At 44.5% G+C, this 13139-nt stretch overlaps 1 protein-coding gene across 1 annotated transcript in view; it reads right to left on the bottom strand.

The window, feature by feature from the left end:
- POLR1B (RNA polymerase I subunit B) overlaps nucleotides 1-13139 on the bottom strand; it is a 498537-nt gene that overhangs the window by 132541 nt on the left and 352857 nt on the right. The window contains exon 12 of the mRNA XM_044057995.1: nucleotides 5237-5393. Coding sequence (XP_043913930.1) covers nucleotides 5237-5393 — 157 coding nt within the window. The remainder of the gene's footprint in view (nucleotides 1-5236; nucleotides 5394-13139) is intronic.

Genomic DNA, 13139 nt, shown 5'->3' with positions numbered 1-13139 from the left:
GAGATGGTGGCTTTGAGGTTGTCTATTAGTAGATGCCTGGTGGTGGCAGTCAGGAGCCAGTCGTCCAGATAGGGAAACACTTGGAATCCAAGACTCCTCAGGTGAGCAGTCACTACTGCCAAACACTTGGTGAACACCCTGGGGCTGTGGTGAGACCAAAGGGCAGTGCACAAAATTGGAAATGACTGTCTCCCAGGCTGAAGCGCAGATACCTCCTGGACGCCTGATGTATCGGTATGTGATAATAGGCGTCCTTGAGATCTATGGAGCACATCCAAACATCCTTCTCCAACAATGGGAGAATGGATTGTAAAGTGACCATTCGGAATTTGGACTTCATGACGGACTGGTTTAGTTTGCTGAGATCCAATATTGGTCTCAGGTCCCCTGTCTTTTTTGGCACTAGAAAGAACCTGGAGTAATTTCCGGATCCGATCTGGTCTGTGGGGACCGGTTGGATGACTCCGTTTTCTAGCAGCTTTGACGCTTCTGCGGCGGCAATTTCCCGTTGACTGGGTGGTGGGTCCGGGATTTTTGGACGGTGGGGTGAGTGTGTGAAGGGAATGGTGTAACCTCCGGCAATAATCCGAAGCACCCATCTGTCCTGAGTGATAGACTCCCAGGCTTTTAGGTGCTTGGCAACGGCACCCGACTGGCTCGAGCAGCACAGCCGGGCAATCCCTCATGAAGTGTGGGAGGCTGAAGAGCCACGAAAGGACTCGCGGTCTCCAGAATTGCGGGGCCCTCTGCCGCCTCTGGGACGGCGTCTCCCAGAAAAATTTCCCGCCCTCTGCCTCTGGAAGGGGAATCTTCCTGCTGTTGAGGAAAAACTTACGTGATTTTGGAACCACATCTTCCCTCCTCCTTTAGCCTTGGGATAAGGCCGAAGGGAGTGGAATAACGGCACCTACGGCAGATAAAGTTTTTCCCTCTTGCTCACAGCGGTAAGAGTGTCTTTAACCTTAGGTCCAAACAAAGAGGACCCATCAAAGGGAGCGTCGAAGGAAGACTTGAAGGCCTCCATAAAATGACACAAACGGAGCCAGGCTTGTCTCCGTAGAACCACGCCTGTGCCTGCCGCTCTGCCGCCTTCGGCCGCATATGAAATGAGCCTCATGGACGAGTTAGAAATCGAGGTAAGGATAGCCAACTGAGAGCTAACCGACTGGGCTAGCTGCTCAGGTAGGTTACCTGAGAGGGAATCTGACAGCTCCTTGACCAGATCCCTCTGTAGCCTGGTAAAATGTGCCAAATAATTCAGGGACCTTAGTGTAAAGGCCGCTGAAGTCAGGGTGCGCTTCCGTGTCCATGCTCCTAGACTCCTTATTAGGAGGATGGACGGACGTTGAAGCCTCTGCCACGTCCTGTTGTGTAGCAGATGCCACCACCATGGCATCTACAGCCACGCCTTTGTCAAGAACTCGTTCTCGGGTGGGGCAGACAAAAATTTGTTAGGGCGAAAGGCACTGGTTCCACAGTATCTGGATGTTCCCACGCCCTCCGACAAACCAAATCCAGGAGCTCGAAGGGCGGAGACACCCAGGAGGCGGAGGGCTGAGCCCCAAAGGCCTTGAGAAGCACAGACTCATCAGCAGAGGGGTTTGGATATCCAGCCTCGATGCTTAAGGATCTCTAAAATGTCTGCGAATGAGACATCATCCGAGGACGACTTTGGGGACCCCTCCGCATCATCAAGATCAGTGTCCGATGTAAGAGACTCGACGGAGTCCACGTGCTTCCTCTTGCACGATCTCTTCCTTGGGGGCTCCTCCGAAGACAACTCCGAAGAACCCTCAGGAGGAGGGAACCCCAGTGGGGTAACCTCAGGCCCGGGCTCCGCTGCCTAGGGACAGGGAACTGCCAAAGACCCAGTCTCCACGCCCAGGGAAGGTGCCGGTAAAGCCGTGAGATGGTCAAGAAGACTTGGCCAAGGCACTCCTCATAGCTCTGAAAGCCGGACCCCCAGAATCCTGGGAGTGTCCGGTCCCCGGAGCCATAATAGCAGACGGAAGTCCCGCAGCCGAAGCACCGAGAGGGAGGCTCGGAACCGACAGCATAGGTCCCGAAACGTCACCCCCGGGTCCGGCCGAAGAAGTCCGCGTGCCAAACTCGGACCCGAAGGCCAGTGTTGGAGTAAGGGTCGGAGCCGACCCTAGGATCTCCACCGGCTCCAACAGCACCTGTTCCGACGGAGCCGAAGCGGTCGGAGGAGGAATGGCAATGGAATGGGCTATCGGCTCCGAAGCCAATTGGGTCAGAGCCAAAACAAATTTTTGAAAGACTGGGGAATGGAACAGTCTTTGGAGCACCCTGTCTATGTCCGAATCTGACATCCTCGATGACCTAGAGGAGACTGAACGGGTTCGAGTTGGCCTCTCCAACGGCCCCAAGGGGCTAGGGGACCGCTCGGCGACTCGATAACTATCGGCGCCGAAGGAATACCCAAACCAGTTTCAATCGGTGCCGAGGAGGACTTAGGCGCCGAGGAGGAAGTGTCTGAGCGGACAACCTTCATCGGCTCCGAGACCAGTGGAGCCGATGAAGGTGACCGCCTCGATGCCCCAGCCATCGGCTCCGAAGCCAGAGGAGTCGAGACTGGAGGCATCGAGGCAGACTGTTCCGCCTCGGCCAAGTCCTTGGAGCCAAGGAGAAGTCTGCCTATGTCTTTTGGCGGTCGGGTCCGACGGACTGGTCGGAGCCGACGCCTTTTCTTTTAGCAGGAGAAGGAGAGGATGCTAAAGCTTCTTCAAAAGAGGGTTTTATAAGGCCTTTCAATATAAGCTTATTTTTCCTCTCTTGGAGGACCCTCGAGGAAAAAGCGTGACACACGCTGCAGGACTCCTGCAAATGTTTGGCGCCCAAACAATATACACAGAGAGAGTGGTCATCCGTGATAGACATTTTAAAACCACATTTAGTGCATTTCTTGAAGCCCGAAGGCCTAGGAGCCTGAGACATTATAAGTAAAACTGAGTAACTCTCTCACAGACAAAACTTTGTTGGAATAGACTGACCCTACAAAGATTAACTTTCCGTACACAATGATAGCCCGCAATTAAAATAAAGGCCAACTGAAGACATACAACAGTGAATAAATGTATAAAGGAATCCAAGAACCCCTAAGGTTCAAAAGGGATTAACCAACAGGAAAGGCCCTATGGATGAAGGGAGCCTGTAACCAGAACAAACACCAATCACACACAAATTTTCCACAAAAAGTTTTCAAAACACACAGAAGCACAGAGTAGCTGTTAAAACAGCTTTTTGTTAAAGAATTAGCAAATTTCTGACAGAAAAAATTAGTGAAAAGACACTAATTAGCTCAGCCAGCTCGAGACCACGTCTTTGCTAGTTAGCGGCAAACGAGATCTGGGGGACTGGTAGTGGTGCATCCTGGGATATAGTAAGCTCAGCCAATAAGAGACTTCGCTCTTTGGCATAAGCGTGCCGAGTCGGAGCCGAGGGATCGGCTCCGAACCCATCAGTCAGAATGTAGGCGAGATAGGATCACATAACATCTGGCAATTTAAGACCCTGATGACCAAGGTTGCAGAGGTGTATACCTTCTTACCCCATCTATCCAGGGCCCTGGAATCTCTATCAGAGAGGGTAGGATTTTTGGCAGTAGTAGCCTTAATGCCTTTGGGTCCCTGTGAAATGGTCTTAGGATCTGCAGTAGGATTTTTAAAAAGAAATTTCTGAGAGTCAGGAACCCAGTAATATCCATCAGGTTTTCTGGGAGCAGGAGGTAAAGAGTCAAGGGCCAAGCTAGATTCCAAAAAGGCATAATCAACAATGTCTAGCACAGGAGGGATAGCTAAAGGCCTGTGTTGGGGCAGGAGTAAGAAATCCCTAAGCCTCTTTTTAGAATCAGAGTAATCCTGGCTTTCCCAGCGAAAATGCTCCCTAAGAGTACACAATGAATAGAATCCTCTGCATCAGAATCCTCATAGGTTGATAAGGGTAAATCCTGGTCATCAGAGGAAACAGAAATTTCAGAATCCTGGTCAGAAGTATCATAAGCAAATTCAGTCCTAGGTCTCTTAGAGGGGGAAGGTTGGCTTCACCTGATTAAAGTAATAAGGTCTTCAGCCATTCTTATCATTTGTTTTTTAGGCATAGAGGCCTGATCATGCGGTCTGGGAGTCGGTTTTCTAGGCATGGTTCGAGTTTTAGGCCTTGAAGAAGAAGATGGCGTTGGTTTAATATGCAAGTCAGTAGGCCTGAATACACCCTCAGAAGCCGGTGCCTGCACAGCATCTCCGGACCCATCCAAGGTAGAGACATTCGCAGGTTCCACAGCTGAAGCATCTCGCGGTATACCAGACTCTGAATGGGTCTCAGTAGAGGCCTGCAAATCTGAAGTAGCGGGTATCAGGGGCTGCGAAAGCACCTCACTGAGTACTGGCGAACTGGCGACTAGCTTAGGAGAAGCGTCGTCGGCAGCTTTGGACCTAGGCGGCCTGTCTCTGTCTTTATCTTTGTGTTTTTTTCGGAATGTCGGTAGTTGGGTGGCTTACAGAAGAAATATATGAATAATTGAACCGAGTGCCAAAATATTTAGAAGCGAAAATATACCGATGATGAATAGTTTGTCAACAAGGCCCAAAACCGACAGCAAGGTACGTCATATAATGATGACACTCCTTAGTGAAGAAGCTGCAGTTTAAAAGCCAAACAAGACTATTTTTTCCAAAAAATGTGTTGCATCAATGTTTTCTCCTTTGTTATCTCTGTTTCTGGATGAAGAAGATCCATTTGGCCCAAGCCCACCTACTCTAACTATTCCTGCTACAAAACAAAAAATCCAGACTCAGTATGGATTACTGCTTTTTCCAGGTGCAGATGCTAGGATAGTCCAAACTGCCTTAATGAACACTGATTCCATTATGACCAAGGAGGAGTTTTTACACAGCAGTATGAATTTGGATGAGGTCACAGCATTGTCATATGCATTTGTTTCAGTGGTAAAGACTATGCAGAAGTACTGATGTAGTATATTGTGGAACGTATCCAATTAGAAATTATATATGTTGCTGCAAATTGTATGAATTCATGTCAAGGTAATCTAATCATGCATGGTCTGCATGAAAAATGTCAAAGTACACCTAATCATCTGTAGTATAACAGCTGCACATTTTACAAACCAAGATGTTTGCATCAGCTTATATAATGATCACATGAAGTGCACTCCCTTTTAAGTGAAATGCTATGAACAATGAAAAGCAGAACTTACCCATCTGACACTGATACATGTTCCTGGGGCTCTGGTTGTGATCAGAAAAAGGGATGAGGTTCGCCACAACACTCAACATGCTGTGAGGGAAAAGCTCCTGGTGAGTAGATACCTCTGGCATGACTTCATCTTCAAACAAGGCAATGTTCATGAACAGCTAGTAATAAGGTAAACATACACATTTTAGCAACATTACTGCCATCCAAAGCATGCTGGTATTTAACTATAAAAATGAAAAACAACAGCAGCAATCATTTGTTACTGAGGCTTTGCAACAATGAAAACCATACCCCTTATAAGGTGTTTTACCTTTAAGAATAATTCATATACATACAGAAATATAGATAGTTGATTGCTATACAAACACACAAGTTTAGATATGCATTTTATGTACTATACTATAATACAGTCTTCTAATCTTACAGCACATTATAAATACAAAAAAGCCTTACAGTAAAATTATCTCCATATTGCTTTTAAAAGTACAAACAATCTGTTTAGTTTTCACAATATACTTGAACGAATAGGTTCTTCAGCAAAACAGACACCTAAAGAATCTCATCAAATCTCTATTACGCAAATAGCTTTGTATCCTTATTCATTATATGATGAAATGTCAAGTCTGGCAAAGTTTATCAGAATGAGTCTGTCACAGTTTCTCTGGCCAAGATGTTGCAAAGTTCCAACAATGCAGTGATATCTCTTCAGACATAGGCATACTCCTATACTGACACATGGGGACTTGCCACATCAAAGGATGACTGACTGGTACTTCTAAAGTGATTCCCAACCAATGGGTTGATGTTTCTGTTACTTCTAGCACTAACCAAAAATGTTCAGGACCTGCATCTGGGACAACCAAGGTCTGAAAATGCGCACCTGTGTCTTCCCCAAAAAATACTGGAAAACTCAGTTGACATGGCAGGTACTCATCTCACAGACATCAGTAGTATTGTTATGTGACATATCAAGTAATTTATGAGCTGCTAATGGGGGGGAAGATTTAGTCAGACGCTGAAAGGCGTGTCATGGAAGGGGCCTTTTGCACCCTTTAAAATCAGTTTTAGGCTCATCTTGCCATTTCTTTTTATATCTTTGCCCTGTTGTGTATACTTTTTATGACAGAAAGAATCTGGCTAGGATGGGTAACGTCTTTGAAATACTGAAAGAGGAGGAAAAAAGTTATTTAAACTCCTGCAGAATTTTGCCACGTTCTTCCAATTTTAATATTTCTGCTGAATGGGGATCTGAAAAGGCATCCGTTACCTAAAAGGAGCAGCCAAATGCTGTGCATTGACACAGCCTGGTAGAGATTGTATTCTCATTTAGGAGAACCTTCTCAGCTCTGAACAAGCAGCAGCATCCCTGGAAGAAGCCTATGCCACATTATATATAAACTTTATAAAAAGTACAGATGTGTAAAATCTTACCATTACAGTAGATGTCCTTCTCTTCACTGTTGCAGTATCCAAAACAGAAGGGATCTCCCACCCAGGGCAGCCCGATGGTCAGCCAGTATACAAAAACCTAATGATCTTGTATTCACCATACATCACACTTATTCTCCTGTCCAGCACACAGGGCATAAAATGGATGTACAGACGCAACTCCCCAGAACTGAACTGCCCCAGAACAGAACACTCTCCATAGCACAAAGGAGTCCATGCGCATCCAGAAGGAAAAAATGCAGAAGAAAAAGGGGAAACACTCAGCAAGAAGGGAATCTAAAACAAAAACCAAAGCAAACAAGAGGGGGTTGGAGGGAGGGAGCTAATACTGCAACAGTGAAGAGAAGGACATCTACTGTTATGAGGAAGATTTTACACAACTGTACTAAGTCTTTCTACATCAGTGATGCAGTATCCAAAACAGAAGGGAAAGTAAAAAAGCTCAAGAAACAGAATGGAAGGTGGAAAGCTGAGACGAGCCCTGAACAAACCCACATAAAATGGTTTCAGCAAAACCTGCTTTGGCCCTAGAAACCATATCCAACTTATAAAGGTTAGCAAAGGTATGCACTGAAGACCAAGTAGCAGGTTCAAGGATGCAACTGGTGTCCATCCCCTTGAAGTGAAATTAGCTCTAACTGAAACAGACAGAGATTTGCCATAAAAAGAACAACAAAAAGAAATGGCCTTAGATATCCAGGAGGAGATGGTTGTGCTTAGATACAGCCACACCCAATGCCCTGGAATGAAAGGAAAAAAAATTTGATCAGACTTATGAATGGCCTTAGTTTTATCCAAATAGTACCTGAGCAGTCTGTGCAAATCCAAGGTATGCAGGACCCTCTCACTAATAGACTGAGGAGAAGGGAAAAAGGAAGGGAGTTGCACAGACTAATTCAAGGACAACTCATTTACTACTTTGGGCATAAAATAAGGATTAGGATTGGCCAGATATATTAACGGGGAACCAGTGCTGTCTTGGCCAAAATGGAGTCACCAGCAAGATTTTTGGGGAGTCCAGCTGAATCTTTTGCAGGACTTTTGAAAATACAGGAAGAGGAGGGAAAGCATCAATGAAAGAATTTAACAAAGTAGCCAACACAGGAGGAACTGCAGATGGTTTAGTAGTATTCATCTGATGCAACTCATAACATCTTCTTTGAGTATCAAACACTTCAGAAGAATCCCACTTAAAGTATTCTATCATACTAGCAACTGTGCCCCAAAAGGACAATTCTTCAAGAGGAGATTCAGGGTTAACAGACTCCTCTTCATCAGAACCATAAGCCAAAGGTGAAGTAAACTGTGAAGAATAGAACAAAGACACCTCATCAGACACTGAATCCTAATCTGTGAAATCCAGTTCCCTAAGCCACATATAAGAGGTAGAGGTCCAAGGAGGATGAGGTACTGAAACCCCCTGCGGAGGTTTTAGGGCCATCAAGGCAGAAAACAAGCCCTGAGTAAACTCTTACCATTGCCTTTGAGGATCCTTAGGACAGACCAAAACATAGTTCAGTTTTTGTCTTTTCTTCGAAGGGATGTTAGCCCTAACAAATACCGGAGGTTCTGACCCTTGGTGAGATTCGGTAAGAGAACTTGGAACCTCCTATCTGACCAGTATCCTCAGAATCCCTCTAGGACCCTCTGTGATAATCAACTGCGGTTCCTCTTCAATGTCCAGAGCAGATGCCTGCATAGCCTCAGAGGACATGCAAAAAGATGGATCCATGCCAGCTTTCGACAGAGTTGTGGCAAATGAATCTGCTGCAGATGCTAAATGACCTACAGAGCTATTACCCACTTCTAGAGGGATGTCCAGTTAAAGCTGGATAGCTAAAGAATCCAGCAGAGACATCTTGGCCTTCTTACCTAGTGGAAGTATCTCAGGTTTAAAGAATTCTGCCATGGTACCCTGGGCTAACTGTTCAAGATAAATAGCCAAGGAAAACAAACGACTTCTGTGTGTCAGACACAAATAACTTGCGGACACTACAAGAAATATGATCATGGGAAGCACCCAAACAAAAAAGACACTGTTCGTGATGATCCTTATGGGGAATTTGCCTCCCACACTTAACATTTTCCTTTCTTGGATGACATGAATTCTACATAGAAAATAAAACACAAGACCAAGAAAAGTAAAAAAAAAACAACCTCAATGGGGCACTTATCTGGTAGCTTGATATTCAGTAGAGCAACAAGGAGTTCAGACCAACTAGCAATAATGGCTTTCAAACGTGTGGCAAACAAGTTCTAGGTAGTTGCATTCATACGTCCCTTTTATGCCCTATGTTTTGCATGGGCAGCATAAATGTGACGTACTGCACATATAAGATTATTAAGTTTTTGTACACTGGCCGAGCATTGGGCTGCCCTGGGAGGGCGATCCCTTCTGTTTTGGATACCGCAACAGTGATATAGAACGACATCAGAGTGCTACTTGAGAAGCAGAAAATATACTTTACATTGCTGATTTAGAGTCACTGTCAGGGATAGTTGTCATAAGTTTGTTAATGTTATTGAGATACTGGGTGAGCAAATTGGTGTAACTAAGGAAATTATTTTTTTGAGTTACGACACGGAATCGGAATTGCCTAGAAACAGTAAGATCTTGCTGAGTCTAATTATGGTGGCTGCCAAAAAAAGCAATTACTAGAAAATGGAAATCATAGTCTAAATCAACTGTACTAGAATTAGTAAATGTAGCAACAGAGATAAAACAGCAGTAACTCGATCTTTAGAAAAGGGTAGGAGCAAATTACATAAGAAAAAAATGGGAACTGTGTGAACAATACATGCAGGAGAGAAACGAGGTTTAAAAGAAGGCAGGATTTGAATGAGTCATGTAATTTCTGACAATAACTGGCTAGATTATAAATGAACTATAATGTTTGAAACAAAAATGATGTCACGATGGTTTATTTTTATTTATATAAATGTATGATTGGCTATGTCATAAGTGATAATTGAATTAAGATGTTTGTTAAAGAAAAGTTTGTTAATATTGTTAAAAGTGAACAGAAGACATCTTAGCACATGTCTGACAGTTAACAGCATAAAAGGCTTAAATAGCTGACAAATACACCCCCCCATATCTATCCATGGCTTAACTATCCCATCTAACTGGTGACAGCACTGGAAGATGCAAAAAGTTTAGTGGGCTTATCAGCATCTGTGGAAACAAGAACAGGTTCAGATGGTGGATGTTTATATAAACGTGTGTGAATCATGGACTTTGTAATATCTGTCAGGGTTTCTGATTTCAGGTGAGTTTGACTCGTGTAAGAGAAGCAGACAGAAATGTATCTCCCAAAGCTTCAAGAACTGAAAGTATAGTTGTGTAAGAAATTACCATAGCAGTACATGACTGCAAATTAAGAGCCGTCATTGAATCCCCCACTGACAAAATGTTCTCCAGGAAGGGCTGACGCATACAAATAATGGGTGTCAAAGGTATGGACTAAAACTAAATGCCAAGAAATGCATAACAGTATCCTTTGGGAAGTCATCCAGCCCTGGTAACTATCACATTAACTACGCACCCCTAAGAGCTGACCTAGTAGTCAAGGACTTGGGGACACACAGACAGTAATCTAGCCTTTGCCCATCATGTGTCTAGAGTAGTGAGGAAATCATTTTATGTTGTGTAATTTATAAACAAAGATATGGCATCTAGGTCCTAGGAAGTCACTGTTCCACTGTATTCGGCATTCATCAGACCTATCATTGCGTACAATGTCCCCTTTGGTATGTACCGAACCACGCATAGCCAACAACTGGAAAGTCCACAGAAGTACCTCACTAAAAGAATACAGAGAGTAAGTAACATGTCCTATGCAGACTGTCTCAAGGCCCTATACCTGTATTCTGTCTCCTACAGGCTATTGAGGGGAGATCTATGCCTGGCATACAAGGCATTGTCAGACCCCACTTAGATGGACATTCTGCATATCTGTAAATCAAACAGTCCAAGAATTATCCATTCTAAAGACCCAAACCTTGCCTATGATATAAAAAGGACCTCCTGGAGAGACGGGTATGTATCCCACAGACTACTACTCCTCTGGAACAGGCTCCTCATCCATGTGAAGCATTGTTCCTCCATAACCCAATTCAAGTGTAACTTTGACTTTGGGTGGGGAACAGGACATTTATCACTGGTTTGGCACCTATGTCTCTAATGGACACAGGCAGCCTGTAAATGGTTCATATCCCAGGTCACTGCTTGTAAATGTTTCATGTCCCAACCCCTGCTTACACTTATCAAGGGTAAAAGAATTGTCAGAGATTTGGGGTGCATGGCTAGGCTTAAAAAGGCCCTTGTGGTCATTAGCCCAGTAAATCCTTGTGAACCTATGAACCTATGTCTACTAATCACTGTTGCAATATTCCTGACATATGGGGTTGTCACCATTGATATCCAGCCGGGGTACCAAACTTTACCTTCCTGAGGCTGTACATCTGCTGCATGACCTCAGCTAGTAAACACAGTGTTATAGAGACAGACACACAAGCATAAACCTCAGACTCTAGTAAACGTAGAGTTATATAGACAGACACACAGGCATAAACCTCAGACTATCTCCAAGTCAGCTGCCTGAAGACTACTGAGAAAGGGAGACTGGTCAGCTAGGAGGGCTGTACCTCAACTAGACAAGTTACATGTAGCAGAGTAAAACTTAAACCAGAGGGAGAGAAGAAGAAAGTTGAAGTAAGTAGGAGTACAGGGTAAGGAGGGTGGGAAGGAATACTGCAACAGTGATCAGTAGGACATCAAGTGTTATGGTAAGTTCTTACACAACTGTACTATGTCCTGATTAAAATCACTTTTGCAGTATTCCTGACATATTGGTGATTCCCAGAGCTGAAGGAGACTGACAGAAGAATAGTTGGCTAATAAGTAAATGAGCTGTCCAGCAGTCCAGACAGGACAGACCTTACAAAGGCAACCTGGAGAAAGTATCAGTTTTGTAGTGTTTGGTGACGGTGTGCACAGAGGAACAAGTAGCAGCTTCCAAGATAAACATGGCATCCACTCCTTTGTGAAAGGCCCCTGAGAAAGCCACTGCCCTAGCTGAATGAGCTTCTGGGCAGGAAGGCAAGGAATTAACCATAATGAGAACAGCAGAAGGGAATGGCCTTTGAGATCCAAGTAGCAATAGTTTGTTTGGAAACCAAATGACCCAGCTTAGAGCTCATAAAGAAAACAAACAGCTGGTCAGTCTTTCTGAAAGATTTAGTTTTGTTCACAAAAAATCTCAGTTGTCTGTGAATGTCCAGAAAATGTAGAATTCCCCCCCCCCCCCTATTTTGAGGGTTGGGAAAGAAGGTGGGTAGGTGAATAGCCTGATTGAGAGACTGCTCATTCACTACCTTAGGCATAAACAACAGATCAGCCCTGACAGGCCCCCTGTTCTTGTGGGAGATAAAAAAAAGGTGAAATTGCCATAATGGCCTGTAGCTCAGAGACTCTCCAAGCAAAGGTGAGAGCCACATATAGAACAGTTTTCCAAGTGCAGAATTTTAAAGTGGCAGAAGATGTTGGTTCAAAGGGAAGTAATGTAAGCTTTTCCTGCACAAAATTGAGATCCCAAGGTGGAGATGGGTTTCCTTAGTGGGTTAAGATGCAGGATTCCCCTCAAGAATAGCTTGACCTGAGCTCTGGCCATAAGTGTGGTTTGAGAGGCAAGTAGGCATTGATGGCAGACAAGTGAACTCTGATAGAAGAGTAAGAAAGGCCTGAATGAAGCAGTTCACAAAGATATTGTAGGACAGCAGGGACCTGTGATAACAGTGGGTCCTGACTGTATGTGTGGCACCAATAAGAAAATATTTTCCATTTAGCTGTGCAAGATTTTCTTGTAGTGGGTCTCCTGGCTTCCTGTAAGACTTGAACAAACTCCTCAGAGAATAGCTGCCTTTATCAGAATCCTATCAGTCACAGGGTCAGGCCGAGTGAGGAAAGATTTGGGTGGAGAAGCAATCCTTTCTGTTGAATGATAAGGTCTGGTTGAGAGGTATGTTCCTGTAGTTTCCCTTTGTCAAGTGAAATAGCAGTGGAAACCAATACTGTCTTGGCCAGAAAAAGGCCAGTGAAATAAGCTTTGGTGCTTACTTTTGTGCCTTTAGAAAAATGTTTGGAAGCAGAGGTAGTGGAGGGAAGACATAGAGGAACTTCCCTTGACAATGGAAAGAGAAGGCATCTATCCTGCACACTGAGGGACAAGGGTACCTGGTGTAGACCGGGGAAACTGATGGTTGGTTGGTGATGCAAACAGTTCTACCTGTGGTGTGTCCCACTGATGAGTGATTGTCTTAAAGACTTCTCTGTCCATTTGTGGGGCTCCTCCAAGGAATGGCTTAGGAGACTTCTAGCCTATTGTCTTGTGTAGGAATGTATGTGACTGTGAGGGGACTGTCCATCTGGGTGGCTAGCTAACCTGCACAACTGT

Source organism: Protopterus annectens, chromosome 1.part2 (assembly GCF_019279795.1).
Source record: "Protopterus annectens isolate FY-2018-M chromosome 1.part2, PAN1.0, whole genome shotgun sequence".
Lineage (NCBI taxonomy): Eukaryota > Metazoa > Chordata > Ceratodontiformes > Protopteridae > Protopterus > Protopterus annectens.
The sequence above is the reverse complement of the archived record's forward strand: the minus strand, read 5'-3'. Positions and strand labels throughout refer to the sequence as shown.